Source organism: Chionomys nivalis, chromosome 1 (assembly GCF_950005125.1).
Source record: "Chionomys nivalis chromosome 1, mChiNiv1.1, whole genome shotgun sequence".
In the NCBI taxonomy this organism is placed as follows: Eukaryota; Metazoa; Chordata; class Mammalia; order Rodentia; family Cricetidae; genus Chionomys; species Chionomys nivalis.
In genome coordinates this window covers 184,557,766-184,584,301 of record NC_080086.1, presented here as the reverse complement: position 1 = coordinate 184,584,301, position 26,536 = coordinate 184,557,766, and the positions used below count along the sequence as shown (strand labels likewise).

At 42.6% G+C, this 26,536-nt stretch overlaps 1 protein-coding gene across 1 annotated transcript in view; it reads right to left on the bottom strand.

Annotated features, from left to right (window-relative positions):
• Wnt2 (Wnt family member 2) overlaps positions 1–25,920 on the bottom strand; it is a 40,372-nt gene extending 14,452 nt beyond the window's left edge. The window contains exons 1-4 of the mRNA XM_057774978.1: positions 25,711–25,920; positions 23,500–23,726; positions 18,256–18,533; positions 2,597–2,861 (exon numbers count right to left, since the gene is read on the bottom strand). Coding sequence (XP_057630961.1) covers positions 2,597–2,861; positions 18,256–18,533; positions 23,500–23,726; positions 25,711–25,793 — 853 coding nt within the window. The 5' untranslated portion in view covers positions 25,794–25,920. The remainder of the gene's footprint in view (positions 1–2,596; positions 2,862–18,255; positions 18,534–23,499; positions 23,727–25,710) is intronic.
• Positions 25,921–26,536: the final 616 nt, after the last annotated feature.

Sequence of the window (26,536 nt, the reverse complement as noted above, 5' to 3'; positions counted from 1 at the left end):
GCCACAGAGGGCATCATTTCTATATATTTCGTACAATTACAAATAATCTGGTAAACATATTGGAAATGTGATCTATTATATTGGAACTGGATACTGAAAAAGACTAGGATGGCTCCTGTTTGATCAATAACATCCAAGAACCAAAATATTCACCTATTTTTCAATTGGATGAGCTAATATATAGAAATAAAAGATCAAATTATATAGCTTACTTTGGAAGCCGGTCCTCTAACTGTGTGCCCTTCTAACTAAGACAACTGGAGGCAGACAGAGTAAAATGAAAGAAAGGGCAGACAGAGATTTCTGCAAGGTTCTTACCCCCTAGAGCTTCAGTTCCTACTCCTATAAAACAAGAGGCCCATAATCTGTGAGAATGTACAGACCGAGCTGGGATGCAGTGGGCACTGAATCAATGATGCCTATGGTTTTATGGTCAAGATGCAGATTGCCAACATTCAGTAGTGCCTACTGCTCTGGCAGGAGATCCAACTTTAGACTCCTGGGATGCATGCAACCACCTGTATCTCCAGCTCCATGGGTTCTGACATTCCTGACCTCTGGCAGATTGGCAGATACTGGTACTCACAGGCACCACACACACACACATACACACACTCACACACACTTAAAAGCAGAATTCCATTCTAATACAAATGTGAAGAATGAAGTCTACAAGAGTAATTAGTTTAATAGCTTAAAAGGGAACGAGAGTTACATTCAGAAACTCTTTTATATGACGAGGAAGTATGTTTTTCAGTTCCCAGAATAACAATGAGGAAGAAAATACTCATTGGGCATTCCCATTTCCTTCATTATGTAAACTGCATCAATCCAAATAACGAGAAAAGTCTATGGGCAGCAGGTTTTTTAAGATCTGATATGAAATTTTGATCTTTATGTCTTCTCATGGTCATGCTTAGGAAATGGGTGAAGCAGATGTGTTATCCTAAGCTCAAGGCTCAGGCCAAGCATGGGGCCAGACGTGCATTCCCTTCCATATATGATGCGGGAATAGGGCGTTCAATTTTCTTAACTGTCTAATGTGGACAGAGATGTTCAAGGCTGTTCATCTGACTCTATGAACTGGGTTGAGAGTTTGGTTGGTGCTAATTGCTAAGAAGTATCCATCATTTGCTCCCGTTTTCCTTGGGTAAAAATTTACAGTCATTTTAATTTACAGTGCTGAAGGCTTAGGACTGCTTCATAGATTCAACAAGACCACGGAGGTGCACAGTGATCTTAGGACAGTGCTCAGCACACAGGTGTCTATTCTTGGGACCTAAAATGATTAAGGGGACTCCCTGTCCATAGCCTGTGTAGAGTCGAATAGTTAGCTAAGGGGAGAAGCGGAGTCCTGGGTTGACTAATGTCAAAGCAACAGTTTTCAGTGTGGTTCCATTTAGCTTGTTGTCTTGAAGGTAGGATAACTTGGTAGCAGTCCCGAAACATGACAGGAATGCAGCAGGGTACCGAATCGGGTCTTTACGCTCAGCAGTGGGCATTCACAGGCTACATGTACAAACATGCTAAAGGCTGCAGGCAGCTAACTCATCCAACTCCAAAGGAACTTTAACGACTAAGGACAGAAAAAGGGCTCCAGGCTTCTTATGATGCTCCCTGGTAATCTTGCCTATCAGTTGATCTAGCTTTAGCAGCTGGCTGCATCTGCCTTGTCTCACTGACTCTTTTGCAATTATTTCCGAATGGAAAACAAACCAAGAATCTAAATTGAAGGCTATTTTTTTTTCTGATAGTAAATGCCATTGCTTCCCAGTAAGCAAATGTCTTGAGCCAAAGTGTGTTGTGGGTTCCCATCACCTCCTGTCAGCTGAGGCCTTTTTCACTCATTCTTATTTTGCTCTAGAGTCTTCGGAGCCATTGCAGCCTAATATTGACCTTGAGGGCGAGAGGTGGGGAGGACACATCTATAAAAGCAGACAGGTGGGGACAGCTGCTATGTCCAGGCTAGAAGAGTGACTCTTGGCGTTCAAGTTAGAGAATGTGTTGTTTGCAAGAAAAGGGCGTGGCTTGAGTAATGAGGCACCACTCATCACAACTCCCTATACACAGCCCACCTATTGACAAAAGAATGGGGGTTCACCCTTGCTTTTTAGTGTCTGACAACTGTAATTACACTGAACAAAGCATGGGATCGTGACCCAGAGCAGGCTTCAGAAGAGGCTAAATTCCCAAGCCCTGGGGTCATCTCCGAGTCACAGTGGAGGGATGTGTCATGGAGGAAGATTATTACAAAACTGTCCCCTGCTCAGCTCAGGAAGGATGCTGGGTAACCACACACAACCTTTCTCTAGCCCCCTAACTATAATTCTGTGCAAGCAGGAATTCTGCTGGCCTGCGTGTTTGACTCTTTGCCACACACCTTCTTGTTCCTTTGTGTTTCTTCAGAACTTGCACAATTATCAACCAGTTTCTCTAGACACTTACACTTTCTGTGCAGTTTCAGAATGAATTAGAGAGAAGACGAGCCTGGAGCCTGAAGGCAGGCATCTGCAATTATACAAATGGCCTGCTGAAAAGTATAGGTACCCAGTTAGATTGTAGAGCATTGCTCCCTGAAGGAATTCTCGGAACTTACCCGCCTCTCGGTCCCTGATACAGTAGTCTGGAGAATTCTCAAAATACACGAGGTCATTTTTCGTTGGCTTCTTAAATCTCTTATTGGCCACCGTGAAGCCAGTGCCATCCTGGTTCATGACGACCTGGATGGCCCCGTTGTACTTCCTCCAGAGATAGTCGCCTGTTTTCCTGAAGTCAGCCATGGCCAGCCAGCATGTTCTCAGAGTACACGAGCCACTCACTCCGTGGCACTTGCATTCTTGCTTCAAGAACCGCTTAACAGCCTACAGGAAAAGACAGAGGGGAGCTCAGTGGGGTGGACCTAAGCACAGGACCGAGTTATGAGTTTTCTCTACCTCAGAGCCTGGGGCTCTGCGGCATCCTTTGTCACTTGTTTTGGCTACACTGTGGAAACTGTAGGCTTAGGCAGAGAACAGATGAAAGACTCCAACTGTGAACCCCATCTACAATCCATGTAACCAGCGCTCACTGTTTTATAGGGTACATAGCCAGTTTGTTTATTTTTAAAGTATTTTTCGTACAATATATTTTGATAAAATTCTTTCCCCTCTCCCAGCTCATCCCAGATACTGCCCCCTTCCTTCCTATGCAACTTCTTGATCCCCTCCCCGCTTCTTTCTCAAAAACAATTTAAAGACAGAGTAAATGAAATATTTCTAATATGTAATAACTTATTTATCTTAAAAATGCATACTATTACAATGTTGAGCATCCTCTATCAGAAACCAGAAGTGTTTTGAAATTTGGGGATATTTGCAGGTATAATATGAGATGTCTTTGAGATGGGATCCTAGTGTAAACTGGAAACTCATTTATGTATAATTTTTGGAAATACAGCCAGAAGATAATTTTATACTGTACTTTGGGTTGCTCTTGTTTTGATCACAACCTGTCTCATGTAGCCAGGGAGAGGATTTTCCACCCCGCCATCATGCCATTATAGAAAATATGTCAGATTTGGGAACAAATTTGATTTTAGATTTTTTTTTTTAGAGTGAGGGATGTGCAACCTGTATTGATAACACAATTGCTAAGACTCATCATCCAATGACTCAGATATTGTGACTGCATATGGAATGCTTGCTGTGTACACTTGGTCTAAATGCAACAGTCCCCACCTGCACTGCAACAGCCCCCTCCTGCACTGCAACAGTCCCTCCTTCACTGCAACAGTCCCCTCCTTCACTGCAGCAGCCCCCTCCTGCACTGCAACAGCCCCCTCCTTCACTGCAACAGTCCCCTCCTGCACTGCAGCAGCCCCCTCCTGCACTGCAACAGTCCCCTCCTGCACTGCAACAGTCCCCTCCCGCACTGCAACCATTTCAACTTTAGGAGGAGGAAAACTCAATCTTAGAGTAATGCTCTTGCCCAAAGGAACACAGCTTTTGGGGGGTAGGCCAAGCTGTGCTGAGACGTATCTTATCTCAGAGGTTATCCACAGCTCTGGCCAAGTGATGTAGCTTAGATGGCCCAGCTGTGCCTCCTTTGCTCCTTGTAAGGAAGCAAGGGGAACTGGGACATGCTGGCTCCTGACAAGAAGACTGCTCTTCTGTGGGGGTGAGTGCTGTGGACAAGGGAAGGCCAGGTAGACTCCAGAATTATCCAAGGAAATCTCTGCTCTGGTGTTGGGACAAGTTCCCATTTGACACCATTGGCAGAGAGAGTTTCCCCTGCCTTGCCTACTGCCCCTCGACATATTTAAGTAAGGAGAATAAATCATGTTCAAGGTCTGCAGACAAACCTCAAGCTAGCATCCTTCCCGCTTTACAGAAGGGAAGTCAGGGCTCAAGGAGCCATTGTGACTTGTCTGAGCTTCAGGGATGCATGCAGAATGGGTGGAAGAAACCCAGATGGGCAAGAGCATATATTTACTTGTATGTACTCTTGCCTGTCTGGGCTTTAAAATGTCACCTAACAGTAGGTGTCTGCTGAAAATCCCCCCCCCCCCCGTTCTCTGTTTCATGGGATTCCTATTCCAAGAACTGACACTGATTTTCTCTAAGTTTTTTTCTCATCTTTTCATTGTTTTTCAACTCTTTTGTTGTTTTTAAAATAATATCCAAAGACCCCTTAATATGATACTGGCGCTAGTGGGTTGTGAGTATTGAAAACTCAAATCCAGAGACACCAAGAAACACCATTAAGGAGACCAGAAACCCTGGGGAACCACCAGTTTCTGTATTTGGTCCTCATTCAAAAACAGCACAGTGGAGCCTCTCTGCCAACCCGTTTGAATCCCCAAACTAGAGGGATCTGAAGGGAGGCCAGAGGTAAATGGGGTAGTGGATCCTTTGATGGTATTCTACAAAGTGCTACCTGAGCAAAACCTTCACGGTCTCTCTTCCTAAGGAACTGAAGGCAGGACTTCCAACCCTGTGTGCACTCTGAGATTCTGGCGTATCCGTGGGGGATGAAATATCAAGTCAGTTGACAGAAGGGTAGATAAACTATGCTGCCGGGAGCTCAGGTCTCAGCCAGCCTCACATGTTCACATTGTTTTCAGCTGCCTCTCCCCAGTGACCTCGCCATGGTCGTTTTGCCTTAGTGCTTGACCTGGCTTTTCCTCTTGCACAGACTTGCTGCCTGACCAAGATATGGTAGAGTCAGGTGTGCAGAGAGGATTCCCATTCCAGAAGTCAGTGTCTGTTTAGTCACTAGCCTGGAAATATGTCAAAAGCATTCAAGGGCAAAGAGAACCACAGTTACAGGCAAGGCGTCACAGTGGCCTCAGGTTGTTTGGTTATGTGGCTTGATTGCTATCTTCTAATTTGGAGTATTGGCATCCACATAGTGTTCTCCACTTTGCCAGGCATAAACAAGACTGTGCCCCCTTGTACCTGGGCTAAATCCTTCTGATTGTGAATCAGCAACGCAAGGCCAAGACAAAGAATTGGATTCTCTACATTATGGGAACTTGGACATCTATAGAGGGCATCTTAATGTAAGAATCATCCTCTTGCCAATGATCTTTACATTCCAGGTGTTGGGTACGAGGCTCACTGGACCATCCACTGGCAGACAAACACAAACCAACCTTCCAGGCTCCCCAACTTTGTCTAAAAGCTTCTCTCCTAAGATCTGAGAGCATCCTATAGAACACACTCCATGCCAAGTACTGACTCCACCCTTTCTCTTCCTCCCATATTCCTTTTGCAGCTAGGCTACTCATTTGTTAGTAACATTCCCAGTTCTAAAAATACCAGGAAACATCCTTGCCCTGCCTTTATCATGCTAAGTTTCCAGGTGACAAACTGCAAAGCTGACATTCTCATATGGTTAGTGGGAAGATTCGCATACTAAGTTTGGATCTGCAAAACACACCTAAGCGATGCCTTACAGAGCCACGTGGCAGAGACAGATGCTGCTGATCTGGGTAAACACATTTCCTCCCTTGCTGACTACCTACCGGCTTTACTTAGGGTTGTGAAGCTGCGTGCTCCAGGCCTGACCAGGGCCTCTCTGATCCCAGAGAGGCCTAAATCATGAATGTTCATTTCCCTGCTCACACACTGATTTTTCTTAGCGTGTGGACCATGATGATTCAGTTTGTATCAATGGGATTCTGGATAAATGGGTGTGCGGCTTGGATGGAAGTTTCCTTTACTTCCAGATATAAGGAGAAATGCTTTTTCTTTGTCTGTTGATGACTTACATTTGTACTGTACGACACAAAGGGCATGAGATCAGCAATGGGCTAATCAGGATAATGTATGACGCTGTATGCACAGTGAAAGATGTGAGGAACTGCGTTCTGGAGAGTGTTGTGGAGATGCTCAATGAGCCCAACTAAGATTTGCCTAGTTCACCTCATTATTTAGTGCCCCTCCACCACGGAGGAGGGACTGTCCCTGGCAGGTGAAAGTACCCAAGTCAGTTCTTGGCTGTGGGTTAATGACAGACCACAGCGGAGAGCTCATACTCCCTTACTAGCTTGTGCCACATCTCCACTCCAGTTACTACATGGCATGTCCAACACTTGCACTTAGGATCAACCTGTACCTTTTCTATTTGCAGAATTTATAGCTTTTAAAATCAAACCCTTAACCCCGAAAACAGCAAAGCACAACTCAAGCAGAGAAGTAGAGGGATGATCATCTGTGCTCTGAGATTCTGTTCTAGACTACGTGAGGAGAGAGGAAAGCATGGGGCCACACCATGAGGTTCTTGAATTCTAATATCCCACTGTATAACCCCATTGCTTTTATTTCAGACAAGGTCGCATGTAGCCCAGGCTGGCCTCTGCTTCCCTGTGTAGCAAAGAATGACCTTGACCTGTTTCCACAGGATTACAGGTATATGTCAGCGCACCCAATTTTTATGTGTTGCTGGCAGTTGGAGTCTGTCCAAGCTTTGTGCCAGCATCTAGCAAGTGCATCACATCTCTAGTCCTACGATAGCATTTCTGACCACAGCAACCATTTATTGAGATTTTAATCAGACTGAGTCAGGCTTTACACACAGTGATTTACACATACTATCAGGTATGCAACACAATTAAGCGAAAAAAAATTAATTTTCCCATTCCAAAATCAAGACAATAAGGACAGTAAGATCTCTAGTCACTAGCTAGACAGCAAAAGAACTCTGCACTCCCAGATCTGTAGTCTTCCTTAACAAACATATAAAATCCTCAGTCACATTGGGATTTTCCTGAAACTTTGAATTATCCATCTCATTTCCCTCCCTTCTTAGGAGAAATCAAAAATTCATTCTATCGTATTTGCAATAGCAAACTATGAGAAGAAACCAGGAAGGCACCAGTGGAAAAATAGATACGTAAGTTCAGGTACCTAGTGAATGTCGGTATTTTGTGGCTCTTTAAATGATGAGGCAGGTCAGTGTCTTATGCATGAAAGAAAGTCAAGTGATGAAAACAAAATGCAGAACAATACATATGGTATGTCCCGCTTTTTAGAGCTCAGCATATGTGTCCACGCAGAGCAGGAAGGGAAAATGTTCTTTTACAACCCGGCTGTGGTCTGAGGAAATGCAGAGTCTGGCAAGAGAGGGGAAGACTCCAGCTACTCTGTGTAGTAAAATTTCGGGAATCCGAGGACTGTTCCCTGGCAACTGCAGAGAGCAGAGCCGCGGTTCTTGTTTCTGGCGGCGCATTAAAATCACCTGGGGATCATTTGCAGCTTTTTCGCAGGCTGAGTAAATCAGAACCTAGAGGGGGTGGGGCAGGCATGAAGCCCAGGCCCTGAAAGGGAGGACTTGGAGTTCTTCAGGTAATTCTGATACACAGCCTGGGCTGAGCGGCACGTCCCCGGACTGCAGGAGGGAGGGTAAGGAGTTCCGGCTCCACTGCAGGAGACTGGGGGCCTCTGGAAGGCAGAGCACAAGAGACGGCCTGTGGCAGAGGTGGGCACTGCATTTCTATGGACCCGGAAACTAGTTATCTAATTACAGTTGTTTCCCACTCTGTGTTTCTAGGGTATCTGAATTATCATAAAAACATTTCCACGAGTAACAAGCTTCCTTGTGACTGTTTTTGGGAGAATAAAAGAAGGCACCCAAAGGTGTGAGACCCCCCAATTCAATGGCTTTGTGTGTTAGTAGACCACACAGAAGAACTGAATGACTGGTGGGACACCCCTAAGGTTTTCAGACACACTGGATAAAGAATTAGGGGTCTCCCATTCACAGCTGCTGATGGAGGAACTGGTGACATTTTATTCGATGACAGAAGACTGAATAATCAAATCGGAGCAGTACTGTATAGTTACAGTTAAGTCTTCCATGATGTATCTAGATGCTTATTCAAAAATTTGAATACAATAATACTTATTGACTATATCTACGGCTTCAACAAAGTGTGGATTAAAAAAATTAGGAGGAACTTCAGGAAATTCCCCCAAATTAAAACTCGAGTTTGTATATGTGAGCTCTGCGTTGAGTCCACCCCCATGAAGCACTGTGTAGACAGGCTCCGCCAGCACACACATCTTCAGTCTCCGCCACTCACCGTTTGAGTACTGTTCATGAACATCTTGTTCACGCATGTAGTGTCAGATCTATGACGCTGTGTCCTTACTGAACATGTTCACACTTTCTCTGATCGTTATTTCCTACTCAACATGCCATAACAGCTATGTATCATCTAAATTATCAAACGATGCTAATCGAAAGGGATAAATATGTGTACATATATATGCATACACATATATGTAATGTGCAAATGGTACACAATTTTATGTAAGGGATTTAAACATCTCAGATTTTGGGTACCCACAGAAGATTCAGAAATCAATGGACCACAGAAGCTGAGGGATAATAATGTTGATAACTACTGTGAGGTCAAGTGCAGGGATGTCGTGGGACTGAATTTTATCTGCTGCCCTGTAGCACAGCCTCTCTGACATGAAGAAGGCTCGTAGGACGAAGGACTAGCTTCAGAGCTGAGATTTAGCATCATGTCCTCCTACTCTGCACACACACACTTCCCCGGATGCCATGTTCTCCTTTTGTCTGACTGTTCTTTCTGCTTGTAGTACATTCTTAACTCCTTGATAGAGCACAGAGGGTACATTTTCGGAATTCTTCAATGTCTAAGGTCTTACTTCGGCCTTTACATTTGATTAATAGCTTGGTTGGGTATAGAATTCTGTATTGGAAATGATTTTTCTCTCAAGTTTGGAGGTGTAGCCTTCAGGTTCTTAGCCTCCAGTGTTGCAGGTGGGAAATAGGATTTCTTATTGATCCTTTTAATATGGATTTGTTTTGGGTTTTGTTTCACTTTTTTTCCTTGCACAAAAAGTTCTAGAATATTTTCTGTGTTCTTGCAGTTTTGAAATAGCACACCTTAGGAATTTTTTCCCATTTTTCTCATTTACTGACAGTTATCAGACTTTTTCAACTTAGACTGGTAGACTTCAATGCTGAAATATCCTCTTTAATATTTGCCTTTTTGTACTTTCCATAGTCTTTGTGGCATTCTAATTGGTTCATAGACCCTGCAAATACATTCTCTATGCCTTTTTAATTTTAAATTTTTTCTTAAAAACTTTTCTTCCTGGCTTCTTGGGGGGGGGGATGCACTAAAGTAACATTTCTAGTTTTTCCTATCCCTTATTCTTTTATCCCCAGAATGGGGAAATGGACTTGTCCAATTGGTGAGTTTGAAGGAAGGAGTAAGGCTTTTCCTCTCTTCTTCAGTGGCATCTGCTAGGCTATTAAGAGAATACACTATGGCCAAGCCTCACACACAAGCCAGCGAACTCATGAATGGGATTCAATGCCTAGCCTTTGAAAGGACTGGAGAACCCATATTCTATGATCTCTTTGGAAGCACTGTGTGGCACAGGGCTCCATCCCTTGGTGCAGGATTTTTCCAGTCATCAGTGAAATGGACATGATTGGCCCATCTGTCTGCTCATTCGGTACCTGGTTTCCAACCCAAGTGAGAAATGGGGGATTGTTTGTGGACCTGATTAAACTCCATTTGACTTTACTTTCGGGAGAGCTCTTAGGTTTCCTCATCCAATTCTTGTCCTCCTATCATCACTATATCAATACTTCCACCTTTGCTTACAGATATACTATTTTCTTGGATCTCGGTGAGAAGACTAATCAGGCTTTGTAAAATTTCTCCTCCCATTTGTAAATTACTGATTTTAATTTGGGAGTCATTTTCCATTTTATTGCACACACTTTTCCATTGCTCAGTTTATCAATTTTATACCTATCTATACATATTGTTTTTTCTTTTTGCTGCCCTCCTGTTAAAGAAGAATCAATTGTAACTCGTTTCTTTCTGGTGTGAGACTGACACCTTCATTCACAACCTCAGACACACACCGCCATGCAGTTAGATCGCCACTTCTCTGTCGTCTCCTGAAATCTCTCCTAAAAGCTCTCATGTTCTATTCCTGTTTTTGATTCTTACTGAAGGCTATTGGCCCAATCCTGCTAGGCATCCCTAGTCAATTCCACAGCTCTCAAGGATCTTTATAGCATCAAACTGGCCAGAATGATCCCTGAGGACTTCCTCCACCACTGTGTACCAGAAAGCCAGCTGATTTTCACTATGTGGTGTCCTGTTACCCTGTCACTGTAAGCTGGCTCCGGGGCTACAGCTAGTTTAAGAAAGACAGATAAGGTAGGACACTTCCAAGAACAGTAAGCCCCCCCTTATTTTGGTGCTCAGCACTAGTACAAAGAGCATTTTTAGCTCAATATATAACTCGTTTTTTCTAACATTTTCCAGTTGCAGTGTTAAAATCTTACTGATCATATTTTTTGAAACCCTTAAATGTTTGATTTTGAGCATTTTTAAGTTTTTGACTTAGAGTCTATTTTCTACTTTTAGAATTTAACATTTTAAACTTCCAATTATAAAAGGGAATTCTAGATATGAGCATTCCATATCACAGAGAAAAAATTCTGTATGTTAAAAGGCAGAGAAAGTAGGCTGGGCAGTGGTGGCACACATCTTTGATCCCAGCACTTCGGAGGCAGAGGCAGGTAAATCTCGGTGAGTTCAAGGCCGGTCTGATCTATAAAACAGGTTTCAGAAAAATCAGAACTGTTAAACAGAGAAACTCTGTTTAAAAACAAAAATCAAAAACAAATGAGAGAGAGAGAGAGAGAGAGAGAGAGAGACTATAGAAGGATATGCTATACATGCATTGTGTAGAAGATTCTATTTTATATTTCTTTGTCCAGCCTGCTATCAGACTATGATAAAGAGGCATAATATTCATTGAGTTCTTATTTTATGCCAGAGCATGTGATGCATCTACAGTAACTATTTTATTCAATCAACACAAGCATGTAAGGTATATTACTATTCTCCTTTACCCTCAGAGGCAGCGACCCACAGGCTGTAGTTGAGCTATACAGGCAGACAGTGCGGACACCTGAGGTGTCACGTTAACTCGCTTGATAGTTTTCTTATCCTGGATGTATGAAACCTTGGGTACATGTTCCTCAGATTCAGTGAGTCCTACAGCTTCCTTCTCACAATGTCTGCGTCTTTAGGTTCAAAAAAGAATTATTTTGCCTATTGTAAGAACAAACTTCCCTCAATGAGAAGGTTCCCTACATAAACTTTTATGAAAATCAAACAGAAGGAACTACTAAGGTGACCTCATCAGGTTTCCTTAAAGAACAGAAGAATGCTTTACATGCGTATTCCCAAGCTTGCAAATTCTAACTTGAGTCATACTAATTTTCCAATCAGAAAAAAAGGCCATCTATTTTATATTTCATAAAATATTTGCCAATAATCAATTGGCCTTGCCTTAAAAATCAAATATATAATTTGTTTTAGGTCTCTATGTGGTGAGAACTTATAAACTGCGGCATTTGAAGAAGTGTCGCTGCTCCGGTTTTTAGTTAGTTGTATTTCACCAAGCAGCCAACATATTTCTGGTCCTATCGGTTTTCCTGAGGAAACACACATTAAAAACACATTATTTAATTTCCAGATTGGCTTAGAGCCAAGCGCATTTATTACCAATTAAATCCTTTTGACAGGCCCACATCTCTAAGATAGGAGTTCCTGAACCCCTGAAACAATTTATATCCTTCAACTGTACAAGCACTGGAACCAGGGAAGTCAGGAATGCTTATTAGAGAAAGTGCAATTGGTTAGCTTCTGCAAACATTTATGACGTTCAGTAAGGTCCTGGGATTGCTTCAGTTCTGTCAGCTATTAAAAACAGTGACGGTAGGTGGGCTTGCTTGGGTAGAAAATATAAGGTGTAGGATTTGTATATGTGAGACTTAGCATTCCCATTGACCAACCATCTCTACAATAATTCAGCTGTTATTCTCTAATAACAGAACCTTCATGGAACTGAACCGGTTTTGTTAAGAGTTATCCTCTGTTTGAGAACTTTAATTTTGGTTGGGTTTCAGTTCATATGGTATAAAGAGACGTATAGTGTATCGAATACACACTAATTTGGGGTTTAATGAGACGGAGGCGGGCGCTCACTCCGAAGTCTCAAGATTTAAGTTTTGAGTATTATGGACTAAGGAGATCAGCTGGGAAACAGACTTGCGAGCTGAACTTTGTGTCCTGTAAAGATGCTGGAGGGTGTTAATGGGAAGGGCAGGGTGAAGAGGAGGTAAACACAGTTTGGCTCTGCGGAGCAGTTTGGTTTTCCTCCCTTGTTTATTGATATTCCTTGTTTTTTAAGAGTAGGGTTTCTTTTTCATCATATTCCAGGTCTCTGAAGTCACATCCATTATTTGTTTATTACCTATTTCAAGTGGTATCAGGGCATCTATTTTTTGATATCTTTATTAGAATTTAGATTTTTTTTAACCTTAAAGTACTGGCTATAAGTTATACAATATTGATTTTTTTTTAAATGTTTACTTTGGAGGCATTTCCTGTGGATGAACTTAAAAATGCTTGCTGTTTCTTCCCTCCCCTTCCCAAAAGGCCTTGTTGCTTCCCCTTTTCAATCTTTGCCTGGTACTTGTTTGGGCAGAATGCTGGAGTCCCTCATTCCAGAACGTCCTCCCCTACAAAATGCAGGGTAGCAACAGAACTGAATTTTCAGATCACTTCAATTAGTAAATACTCCTGTTTTCTCACATGGAAAATGTACTTAACTTTCAGATTTTCTTGAAACCCGGTGCATATGTTTGGGCATCTTGTTTTCTATGGCAATGCTATAGAAATGTTACAGGTAGCTTGTCCAAGACTGTGTTCAAGTATTATAGGATTTTGCCTTCTTATTGCCCTAGTCAAGAAGACATCTATAGCTAGAAATTGTTCATGATTACCACGGACAATATTAAGTTTTATTATTACAAAAATCAGTATCAGCAAAGTTACCAAATGCTCTGTTTTATAGTTAATATCAGAGAGCAAGCTATAACATCCCTGAGACCAATACTTGAGACTAGTCATAAAATTCAAGGAGCTAGAAGAAATCTTGCAATTTTCTTAATAAATCAATTTTTATCATTAATTCAAATATATCATAAAAGGTTTGAACGTTGATACCCATTACTCTTTCAAAGCAGAGTTAAAAGGAATTGAAGAATATGTAATATTGAACTAAAGTATTGCGTCTTTCCAGGGGCATCCAAATGTCTTGGCATAGGTGTGACACATGTCCTATTTTTGCTCCCATTAAGTCTGTAAGTAGCTTCTCTATGGAACCCTGGTCATTCTTCACCTTTATGGAGTTTCTCTATGGGAAATCTCTTGTCTCTAGTTTGTAGGTTTCATGTGGTGTGTGTGTGTGTGTGTGTGTGTGTGTGTGTGTGTGTGTGTGTGTGTGAAAGAGAGGGAGTGTATGAGAACATGTGTGTGAGTATGTGTGTTTGTGTGTGTGAGAGAGAGTGAGAAAGAGAGAAGGAGAGAGAGAATGTGAGTGTGTACTGTGTGGAGAGACATTTATCTCCTCAGCTAACAGCCCCTTCCCTACAATGCCACCAGAGGCAGCTTTTCTTGAACTTAAACGCCACCATTACTCTGACTAAAAGCTATTCCTGTGGCCATGCACTTCTCTCTTCTACCTGCTTTCTCATCTAAGTCAGTGCTCCCCAGTGTGTTTGTCCTGGAGGCTTTGACAAGCCCTCTTTGGAACTAAGTATCACCCAGTGCGTCCAGACTTGCAGTGTCGTTCGCTGACATTCTGTGAATCTTTCGAATGAGATCAAGTTGCTTAAGTGGAGCTCACAATGACCCATGGTCATGTTTTCCACATTAAAACATCATTTCCCTGTTAGAATCAATTGCTATTTAGGAGTCTTTGTTTAAAAAAAAAAATCAATTGTCCCTTTGTGTGTGGCGTTATGTCTGGGTCTTCAATTCTATTCCATTCATGAGTGCTTCTGTTTTTATTATTATAAATATTGTAATATTTTGTAATATTTTATTACAATAGCATGTTTTTTTATTGCTAAAACTTTTGTATCACAATTTGAAACCTAGGACAGTTATAGACACAAAAGGGGTGAGCACAAAATCTCACCTCTAGTTAGGAGGTGTTTGCGATTGATATCTACCGGGTGTGGGAAATCAGTTTCTATCAGTGTAGTGGCACTGGGTACATCAACCACACTTCCAGGCAAGCCTCGTGCTCAGGAGTAGTTGATAGATACAAAATGGTCTCTAAGCTTTGGTTTTTGTTGTTGTTGGCTTTTCGTTTTTCATTTGTTTTTGTTCTTTTAAGAGAAAGAAAGAGCACAGTTGGGTGGGTAGGGTAGGAAGGAGTTTAAGGGGTGGAACTTATGATCCAAATAGATTATATGGAAAAAACTAAAAACACAAAGATTAAACGACCAGGAGCAACCCCATGTTCACTGAGAGAGTCTGTGAGATGAAGCTGCACAAGGGGAAATGTCCTCACTGAAGCCACCTTCCAAAGACAGCAAGCAGCTGCTGTTTTTCTAGAAGGTTCAGAAATAGAGACAATGTGGAAATACAGACATGTGCCTACAGGCAGACACAACGGTGTTTGAACCCCGAGACTGGCATCTCATCATCTGACCCTACGTGGGCCCCTTAACTCCTTGTGGGCAATTTCCCACCTGAAATTAGACATATTGAGGCTCCATTTATTCCTATGAAGATGTGGGAAGACCCTCTTATAGAACAGTTAGGAGGACTCTAAAAATTGGGAAAACTGTACTTGTCTTGAATGTGCACTGGACTGTACAGAAGAGGAGTCTGTAGACGGAATGACTGACTAAACACTAATAACAATTCACGTTCGGTTTGGGCCAGCTTCTCTTACCTGAGTCATAAACAATGTAGGCTCCACTAATGGGAAAGAGACCTCTCTAAGTACCTGCTCCACACCAGAGGCCTGAGCTGCTCGCTTATACCTACCTTCCCATATTCTCCACATTTCATTTAACATTACAACAGACAAAACCAGCGAGCAAGGCTACTGTTATTGCAAGATGAATGCTGAGGTGAGTCTGACTACTGAATTCCACGTCCTTTCTGTTTCCACCATAATAAGAGAAGGCTTTGGAGAAAACATTTTTATAGAATTCTGTTATGGGGATTTGTATTCTTATGGACACTTCAGGAGTTGTTAAAGAGCAGTATTTGATTAGACTGAAAGATTATTCTGATTCAGTTCTATTAATAAAGTTTAATGAACTTGTGGCTATTTCTTCTTAGAAAAAAGAATAGACTAATTTCGAAGCCCCTTACAACAAGCTCGCGGAAGAGAACAAGCAGTGGCTTCTGACCTGGTGTTGTTTGCTGGTCATTCACTGAAAATTGTCTTAATTTAACTTGCAAGTCTTCACAGCATGGCTCCTTCAGACTCACAGCCTGAAGAAACTGCGGACGAACATTCTAGAACCAGTTGAACTTACTTCCTAATTCTATTTGGAACCAGAAAACTAGAGTCAACGAAAGAAAAACTGCAAGTGAACATGAAAGCAGAAAAATAATATAAAGTCTTTTGAAAATGGTTAGAAAGAATAATACAGACTTAAATGGTATTACAGAAGAGAAACACATGAGGGTGCTCTAACCAGCTGTCATAATAAATTAATTAGCTGTAGTTATTGGGGGAAATTGAGGTCTTATGTGGATGGCAGTGTTGAGTTGTGACTTAGCATTGACCAAACAGATATATCTCGGAACAGATGACTTTTCTTTCAAATAGAATATATTATTCCCCCCCCCCACACACACACACACACCACCAATACTCTCATTTTAAAAAGTAGATGGTGTTCTTATCAGACAATTTGGAAAGCACTAAAAAGTAACAGAAGAAAACTCCTGACTGATGTTTCTGTCAGTCCTGGGGGGCTGAGATTTTCTAGAGCTGGGCCAGTTGGAAACTTAGCTCAGGAGGCTGCCTTCAAACACAGCTCAGCCTGTTCTCATTTTGATCCCACAGACCTTCTGCTGGTGAGAAGGGGGAGTTGGTACTGGAGGCCTAATGACCGCAAGAAGAGAATTAGAGACGCATGTTTATCTCCATACACTTACTCTCATTAAAGTTCATATTCACTGACATCATGCATCTCCTTGAAAAAAAAAATCTGCCCACCCACCATTAATTAAAGCCACATTTTAAAAAGTCAGTGTGTGCACTTTTATTCCAATCAAAAGTAGCCTCCTAAGTTCTGTGGAGTAGGCAGGAGAACATCTGAGGCCCGACAGCTGTTCACCTCTGTGCAGTGAACAATCATGTGATTTACATTAAAACACTTGTTTATGTAGGACCCGGTACAGAATAGCTAAGATCTATCGTTTTGAAGATTCAGTGTCTAATGAGCTATTAGAAAAGCTTAGCATATATTTTATGTTACACTCTTTTGGATACAGTGTTGCCTATCTTTCCAAATAGAGAGATGCAGTTAAAATACCCCATTCAAATTAAGCAGTGTGCTCCTATCCAAAACACCACACTTTACAATGTACACGCGCTCTAGCAGTGTCCAAACAAAGGCCAGTATAGATTATTTTTATCTAAATCATTGCGCAAACAGCAGTTATCAATTGGCGGATTGCACAACCCCAGCCTATACTCTTGGCACTGGTCACTATAAGTCCGCAGCTTCACACGAATGAAGAATGTTAATGTTTAAGTTCAAAACAGGCACTGTTTGTAAACAGCTCGGGCCACACTCATCCTATTTCAAGTGCAGAGTGAGAGTCCCTTTCTTGGACTTCTTTGAAATGAGAGTTGCTCTTTTCAGGAGCACAGTAAGGGGATTTCATCCGAACAGTTCTATGCTATGCTTTTCCTGTGCCTATCAGTCCCTCCTCCACACCTTCTACTTTTTTGCTTATCTTTTTTTTTTTTTTACAAATTAATATAGGCATATTTCATGCTTTATTGACAAAAGACAAATTGCAGCTGTTTCTTTTGGCAATTAGATTATCTTTTAGTGGTTTAGATCAAATATTTGTTTATCTCAGTCAGTTTCTACTTTATGACCAAAGGCAGAGATAACAACATTCTGGTTCTCTTGTTGGTCTGACCAAGATGCCATCTGAGTCATCCTACCTCGTTAATGCCTTGACCACGGGCACTGGTGCGGTTTTGACACTAGGCTGAAGTGCTTGAGTGCTAATCCTGACCTCTGACCAATTCCTGGTGAGAACCTTAGGGCTCCACTTTCCTTATGCGCCAAATGGGTGTTTGAAAGGCCCTTGCAGACTAGATTCCTATGGACCAGGAGGTTCATCAGGATGAAATGATAAGGGTGTTTCTTTGGCTCTCTTATTCAGCCGGTAGCATAAAAAGTGGGGGAGGCTTGATAGTTAGTACTGGGTCTGGCTTCCAAAGAAGCCACTCAGGAGACGCCATCTCACCAGGCTTAGTGAACTGCTTTCACGGACTATCTAGGAGAAGATGCTCTGGGTATTGGTGCACCCTACAAGTGTTCAATATTCTATTGCTATTCAGGATGAAGAACTATCTGGCTGGCAGATGATACCTCCACATTATCCAGAGGGATCACTCCAGTGTGCATGGCAATGGAGTGGACTCCTTGAACTCAGCTGTGGGAAAGCAGGCGGGGCATGGGTGGGGATGTCTCAGCCCAGTTGGTGGTACTCTTTAGAACAAGTGGCCCTGGGCTGGGGGTACAGTGGGAAGGAAGCTATGTCTACACAGCATTTAGTCAACTCCAGGAAATCTGAAGGTAAGCTCTGTCTCAATGAGTCCCAGTGCCACAGGGTCCTCAAATGAACAGGAGAGTGGTTCCTACCTTCCTTCCGGCTCTGTTGTTGTGAAGGTTCATCAAGGCTCGGGCATCCTTCCCTTTCCTTTCCTTGGCGTCTACAAACGCCCGGGCGAACTTGATCCCATAGTCAATGTTGTCGCTGCAGCCACCCCAGTCAAAGGTGCCCTTGCTGTCCTTGGCGCTTCCTTTCTTCTTTGGGTCACAGGAACAGGACTTTAATTCTCCTTGGCTACAGGCCCTGGTGATGGCAAATACAACTCCAGCTGAGGAGATGGCGTAAACAAAGGCAGCTTCCCGACTACCTGAAACAAAAACGCTTTTCTTAAAAGTGGTCAGAGAGCGTCTCTTAATGTCTTCCACTTTGCTGTCACATGGTGCATCTCCTATGGTGTTCAAGGATTCTTTTCGAGACCCCAGGCTATTTCTTTAATATGAATCACTTGCACTTAAAGTAGGCTTTGATGCATTTAAATATCTAATGTCCAACTCCCCTTAAAGACAGAGTAGAAAAGATTGAAAAAAAAAATAGCCTTGCTCCTGGTTTCAGCAAGTCACATTCAACCCAAACCGTAGATATCCCATAATATTAGGACCGGCATGAGTCACTTCGTTTCTCCTTCTATAAAACAGTCTGGATTCTCCAACTCTATCATTCATTCCATGGTATGGTTTAGAAGTCATCACAACTTGGAAAAAAACTGTCAAGACAGATACTGTTGCGTGTGACTATAGTGTTGGCTACTCCAGAGGCTGTGGTGGAAGACTGCCTGAACCTAAGACCTGGAGGCTAGAGCGAACAAACACCCTCCCGCATCTCTAGCGTTACTGAAGATATTAAGGCAAATTTAACCTACAGACAGTGAAATACTGACATCAAGGAAATCTCCGGGCTAGAGCGGGAAGAGAATTCAGGCAGTCACCAGCTCCTGGCTTGCCATCAGCTTTCACAAGTAATTGGAAGATTGTTGAAGGTGATATGCAATATCCTTGGGTTGCATACTGTGTCTAACTACTAAGGTGATTTCCCTTTCTTTTGGAACACCTGCACTAAACATCGGTATCGGGTCAAAGACAGTGAAAAGCTTTTCCTTTGGTTTTTCTGAAAAGAAACAAATTTACCAGCTATAATTAGACTTGGGCAAGAACCCTTTGGGGGCTTTTGTAGACTTGTTCTTTATTAGAGAGCAGCCTACTTTCACTTGCAGGCCGAGAGGTACATATTTCAGTGCAATAACTACATTAAATTATTTTAATAATCTGTAGTAACTCATAACACAGTGTTGTGGTAGAGTGACAGATATAAGGCTCTTTGGGGGTCTGCGTGCACCTCATTTTTCAAGTGGAACTGTATTTCATTGTTATTAGCATAGCTTTTTATTAATGGCTGCTGCAGCCAAATATATTAACAATCCAAATAGAGGCTGGACAAGCTAATGCCAAGGCAAGGCGGAAAGCAGAGAACCATTCAGTGGTTCAATCTGTCAAGAGCAGTGTGACTCTTTGAACCACACCAGCTGGGAGAACAGACCACTTTTTCACACTGAAACCTTGCTCATTTCCACTTGTCAGTTGGCGCTACAGGTTACTGGGCATCGCTTGCAAAATTTGCATTGCTTGTCTCGTTATTAAAGACCAGGGACTCAAATCTACACCATATTAGGTGGCACTTACCCAAGCCTTTTAGGAATATCTCCATCCCAAACTCTAACCATCTGAAAAGGGAATCAGTATTTTCAGGGATAATCACTTAGATGAGTATTTGTCACAGGTAGCAAGCAGTACTCTAGACAGAGGACTGTGAGCTCCCAGGAACGCTATCAAAAGTTTCAGCTTATGCTCTCCAACTCCCACATAGGTGAACAGGAATAGAGAGGTGGCGACTAATTTGGCTTGATTTTGTCTACTGACTTTGAGATAAACAACACTTTCATTATATATCTATTTTTATAGTTTTGAAAAATTTTTGCTGATAGTTGTCTCTTTATCATTGAAAGTCTAGTTTGGGATTTGAAGTTCAGTATCCATATTTACAGATATTGTATGTGGGAAATAATCCCACATGCTTAATGTGTTAGCCACTAATCTTATAATTTGAGTAAGAAATTTTGTAAGTGAGGAAAAGCATGGAAGATGTGCACCATAGCATGTTAGGAACTCACAGTATTTTAAAAGTCGTAGAGGTTTTTAAGACACAGTATTCATTCTCAAGTGATAGCTAAACAATCACATTAACTTATTGACTCAACCAAAAATATAGCAATTTTCTATAATTCAACAATAATTTCCAAAGGAAAACATCATCTCTCTAAATATACACTATCAGTTAAACATATTCATTAATGTCTAGATATTGCCACATCACTTTTTGTTTTACCTCCAGATGTTGTGGGTTCATGTAGACATGGAGTGAAGATGTTTTCAGTTAAGTGTTTTAGATGATTCGCTAAAAGGCTGTGTGTGAAACAGTAGCATGTTTTGGGATCTGGCCTTGTAACAAAACAGAATTTGGTCATGGGTTTCTTAGAAACCCTGATTCTTCTTTAGTCCAGCACAACTGAAATAAAGTGCTCATCTAAATGGTGATACGGATGTCTCCTGGTGTGTTACTGTTGGAGTTGCTATCTTTTGAGGACTGAAATGCACCAAGCAGTACTGGGCATGTAGTCAGGGTTTATTCGGGTTTAAATGCTTTCTTGTATCCTATCTTTACTGTCCTTGTTTTCTTTTGTCTTTTCCTCTTGAAACTTACAAGGATGAACCTTCCTAATCCCTTTTTGTTTTTAAAGCCCATTCTAAAATTTCAGAGGTATCTACTTAAAAGACTGTTTGGGTTTTTCACTACTTGTGAAAGGTAAATTCCAAATGTTTTAAATAAAATTCATTCTGTTTTACTCAGGTCTCTGGGCACATAAGGCAAATGCTCTTCACTTCTCTGTAATCATGGGAGATTTTAGTAGCATAATCATCTCCTTACAGTGGTGTTACCCTTCGTCTTCCTAGATCCACCTAAAAGGACATTTATGTTTCTAACAGAGAATTCTTCCCAACTGTAGATTGAAATACCCCTCTAAGTAATTAACTGTGAGAAGTCTGTGGATTACTTCATTGGAATTTCATGATTATTTCCAGGATAAGCTGCTGTAGGCCAAATTCAGCCTTCCGCAAACCAATGCAAAATCGCCAGTGACAGTTGCAGGGAACTGGGAAGAAGCTGGCCTGCTGTGAAGAGTGGAAACAAATCCTGGGCTGCTTTGAGGGTTTTAAGTTTTGAGCACCTTGGCAAAGGGCTCAGCATTGTCTGTAGGAAGTCCCAGTAGGAAGCCCTTATTTACCTGAGGCCAAGTCAATGAGGCCTTAGACCAAGTCAATGGGTTCAGCTTTCTCCCATTGCAATCTCTTCCCTCTCAGTGACTCTGTAAAGTGTTCTATGAACTGACCCTCAGCTTTGGCAGAGATGCCATCTTTTGCATCATTTGTTGAAACTGCTTCCTTTTAGGCCAGTGACATGGCTCAGCAAGAAAAGGCTGAGCCAACTCTTAGGACCGCACAGTGGAAAGAAAAGAAAGAAAAAAAGAAAGAAAGAAAGAAAGAAAGAAGAAAGAAAGAAAGAAACCAGTTTTAAACTTGTCTCCTCACCTCCACATGCCTCCCTCCCTGCCCCGTAATAATATTTTAAAAACTTAAATAACTTCTTTTCATTTTTGATTTAAAGGCTGTTTTTTTTTTTCACCCCTCCATAAGCAAAATACTTAAGAGGTCTACAGGTTTATCCAATATAAATAGGAAGTTCTTCTAATTTAAATCACTGGAAACTCTTGATCTATTTTAATCAGGGAAAATACAGCCTGTGATGACTTGTGATGGATATTTGCAAACTCTCTTTGACAAGGCCCAGCACTAATTGATTTACTGGTGAACTAATCTAGGTGAAGTCTTAAAATTCCATGAGGCTGACATTTGCGATTATCCTTTCAAAAATTTGCCATGTCATATCGAAACTCCAAAAGGAATGCTTAAGAATATAGTTCTTAAACTAGAGAATAAAATTGCAGAGTATCACAGTAAATTAACTTTAGGGATACTCCAAGAGTGAGACTACTACGCCCTTGGGGGATTTTAGAGACATTCATTTATGCATTTGGCCTCATAAAAGCCTCGGGCTATGATGATGACATGATAGAAACACCCTCTGGTAAGCATTACCAAGTGCACAGCCTGGATGATTTTCTTGGGAATGGGAGGGAGTGGGGTGGGCAAAAACAAGTGTAAAGTTCTCTGTCTCTGTCTTTCCACATAAACTGTTGTATTTCTAGTCAGACTTCCAACTAACAAATGGGCAGAGTTATTTCTTGAAGAATGCCCCTCCTGCCAGCATAGTGGATGAATATTATTTGAAAGTAAAACTTGGCTTTAATTTATTTTCTCCGATCATATGAGAATAGATCACTAGCTTTGAGTTACTTTCAGAATTCAGACATTTAAAGACCCCCTGTATCAATTAGAAAACACTAATTAAATCTCCCTCTAGGAGAAAAAGAAATCTCTACATTCAAGGTTCTTAGTCCTCATTCATAAATATTCTTACTAACTAAAATGTAGCTGGAAAAGCAATAGGTTCTCACTACAAGTTTACCTAGTCATTCATGTAGCAAGTGAATGAAATGGGGCCTACAATGCACAGGCACCAATCAAAGTGGATAAAAGGAATCCAGGCTAGTCTCTGTCCTTGTGGAATTTACATTCTATGGAAAATAGTGTTAGGTAGACACAGAGTGACTCTGACATGGTTAGTCAAACAAGAGGTCAAAGGTGGTAAGGTAAGATTTGTCTCTCCTCACAAAATTTTCGTAGTTATCTTAAGTAGTAACGATAGTCTTTGGATGCTCAACATACTATCTTGATCTTCAGATCAAATTCTTCTGAAAGGCTCAAGCCTCAGAAAGACATTTAAAAAAAAGTCAAAAGAGTTATGTGGTTGCTTTTTTTCTCCAAAGACAAATTTTGATCTCAAATGGTCACGCAGTTTTGAAGTGATGGACAGAGCAAAGCATGGAAGGAGACTAGCCTGCAATCCTTCAGCCTGCGGTCTGTCAACCTGCTCCACCAAAGACACATAGACTTGAGATAGTTCCTTGACTGCTACAGCCCTCATCTCCGGAATGAGATGATGCTACCCCAAAGTGCAACTCACTGAACAGAATGCCAATAAGCACGCCACAGGGGCTTTGAGCACTGGTGTAGGGAGTTGGGTGAAGGCAGGAGACTCACTTCGGAGTAGGACCCGGCCAAAGAGGCTGTGGTCTCTGTCCAGGGTATTGCAGTTCCAGCGGTGCTGGCGGAACTGGTGCTGGCACTCCGCTGTCCACTCAGCCACACCCAGGCCAATAGCGCGCATCACGTCTGGGTGTCGGTGGCACAGCTGACGCTGGCGGCTCACCAGGCCTGGCACATTGTCACACATCACCCTAGAGGAGCCACTTGTAGCTCTCATGTACCTGTGAGAAACCAACAGAAAGGCAAAAGTGATGTGAAGGGAGCTTGGTGTTCCCCAGGAGGCCAGCATCCAAAGCACTGAGTAGGAATTACTTTTCTTCTGCTAACACCAGCAGACAAGGGGTATTTAATTTCCATTCAGTGCAGAAGCAGGCAAGGGGACAATGACCAATGACCGGATCAAAGCTACTTCCAAATAGAATGCCGACTATCTCCCGGATTTGGGGCCACCAAATGATGCTTTGGAAAGGGAGGTGGAGGTAGTAGCGTTGTGAAGATCAGGGCTTGAAGGGGGGCAGTGTGTTTAGGAGAACACAGAAAGAATTTCAAAGAACTCTCTGCTCTCAGGGACTGCCATATGTCTGCTTTTGGCTTTGGAGGAAGCTGACCTTTAGAAGTTCCTCACTCCCATTTGTTTGACCTAAATGTCTTCAAAACTGCCAGCATCGATCCCATTAGCACCTGCTGGGATCCGAGGCTGTGTTCTTCTTACAAACATGGCATTCTTCCCACACTAAAGGGTCCTTAAAATGGTTTTATTTTCTAGCTCTTTTTGGTGCTTATAGAAACTTTTTTGGGGAAAAAAATCCTTCTATTGTTATCAAGAACACTAAATATTTGGAAGAATCAGTCCGATAGCACCATAAAATACTTTTCAAAAAGAAACTTTAACAAAAAAATTGCATCATTATCTCTGGGCAGATGTTCTCCATTAGTCGTGAAAGGTTTCGAAAGGTACCTTTTGGATAACCTAAGCTGCCACGGGGTCTTTTGAAGTGATCAAACAAGGGGAATAGCTTCTCCTTATAGTGCCATTATTTTATATGATCATAAAATCATTACAGCTGTGACAGCTGAGAGACAATGTGAGAAAATGCCGGAGCAACGGATAATATTTCTACACAGATGGAAACAGAAATAATCCTTTTATTGAAAGAACAGTCAATCTGATAAATCATTCTTTGGTCCTGTGTTAGCAAAGGGAAGGCTAAAGATCTCCCTGTTCAACTCCCTTAGGAAGGAGCTTTCACGCCCTCCCCCCACCCCTGCCCCATTAGCAGCAGTGATTCGAGTGATTTGCTGTTTCTCTCAGGCACTTGGATGTCTAAATAGTCACTGACTTTGGCTGAGAGTCTTACCGTTGTCCAATACAAAAAGATGAGTGTGGGGAGTAGCCAATCTTTCTGAACTGGTATGGAGTACTTTAATATCTACCCGGGTAGTCTATGTACAAGAAAGTTACAGAGCTCTCAACTCCATCTCTTTGCAAGGTCATAAAGTTGAGAGGTGGAAACGACTTCTGCATAGGCAGAGACTACACAAAATAAACCATAGGTCAGCATACAAAGAGAGCAGCCTAGTTATGCTTTAGGAAGACATTTTCGAGTAGGCTAACTTCTTGGGTACCTCAGATCTAGTAGTTTTGTATTAAAGTAATAGTTCCTACCTGGAGGCTGCCTTGTTGGGGTGAAGGAACAGGAATGTGGAAGGACGGGAAATAATACAAAATTCCAGGCTTCAGGTACTACAACTCCAACTGCCTGGACTGATTTATCTTGAGGCAGTTTTTTGAGGATGTTGGGGTGGGTGGTGGCCGTTGTCATTTTCAAGGTGAACACACACACACACACACACACACACACACACACACACACCGTCTCTACTACAGTTAGAGACCAGGCTAGCACATTTCTCAGCGGAATAAGATATTGGCTGCTTTTGCTGTCATTCAGCTGGATCCAAACATCCAAACATTAGAGCTCTCATTTGTGGGGCATAGGGATGTTTTTGGAGTTGTCAAAGCTAAACTGGGTTTTGGAGAAAAGCAAAGGGTTTAGGCTCAGGATACTCTGAAAATACCGTGTTGCTCCAGAATTCACAACTACCAGGACTGGGCAACAGCCAGGGAGGGTCTATGCGACCAGTAGGGTCCCCCCTTCCATCTCCAAAAATCCATCAACACCGCGCCCATATGCGTGGACTTACCACCATGAAGAGCTGACCTCAGGGGTGTGCCAGGTCAAGAGCAGAGGGAGCCAGAGCCAGATTCCACCGAGAGGGACGTTCATATTAACCCCCTTGCGTCTACATCAGGTCAGACTCCGTGTGCGGGCGCCATGCGTGCCCGGAGCAGAAGCGCTCAGCTCCGGGAGCGCCTCGTCACGGCTGCCGGCGCCTCTGCGCCCCCGCCCCCCCGCCGCTCGCGTCTGCGGCTAGTGGTGAGACTCACTGATAAAGTTTCAAAAGACGAGCCCAGCGAGCGATAAAGGGCAGCCGGGACTGCCTCGCCCTCAGCCAATTCCCCAGGCAATGCGAGCGCAGGCAGCCCCAAGCTCTGCGTGCCTCCCGCGCACCCTGTCCTTTCGGTTCCCCTCCAGGCGCAGCCAAGAAAGGGGGCGCTACGCCGGGCGGGGCGTGGGGGGCACCAGGTTTTATAGAGGAGTGGGAGAAACGATGGCAAGAGATACCTCCGGGTGAGGAGGGGTAGAGGAGGTTGGCAAACCTCGGGGTTACCCCGAGCATCATTGAGGCAAAGGCACCTTTGGGGGAAGTTCTTAGCCAAAGAGCTTCAATGGGCTAGGGCCACCTCCGGAACATGGACTCGGCTTTGGCAAGGCAAACAGTTTCTGGTAATTTGAAATCCCTGATCATGCAGCCTTCGGAGACAGCGGGGGGCATGAGGAGGAGATAATTGTGCCCTGGATTCAAGAAAACCAAAAATGATTTTCAACTCATTGTTTCAATACTGGGAGGTAGGACTCATGGGAATTGGGGTCTGCAGTGTCTCAGTGGGCTAGACTGAGAACGGAGA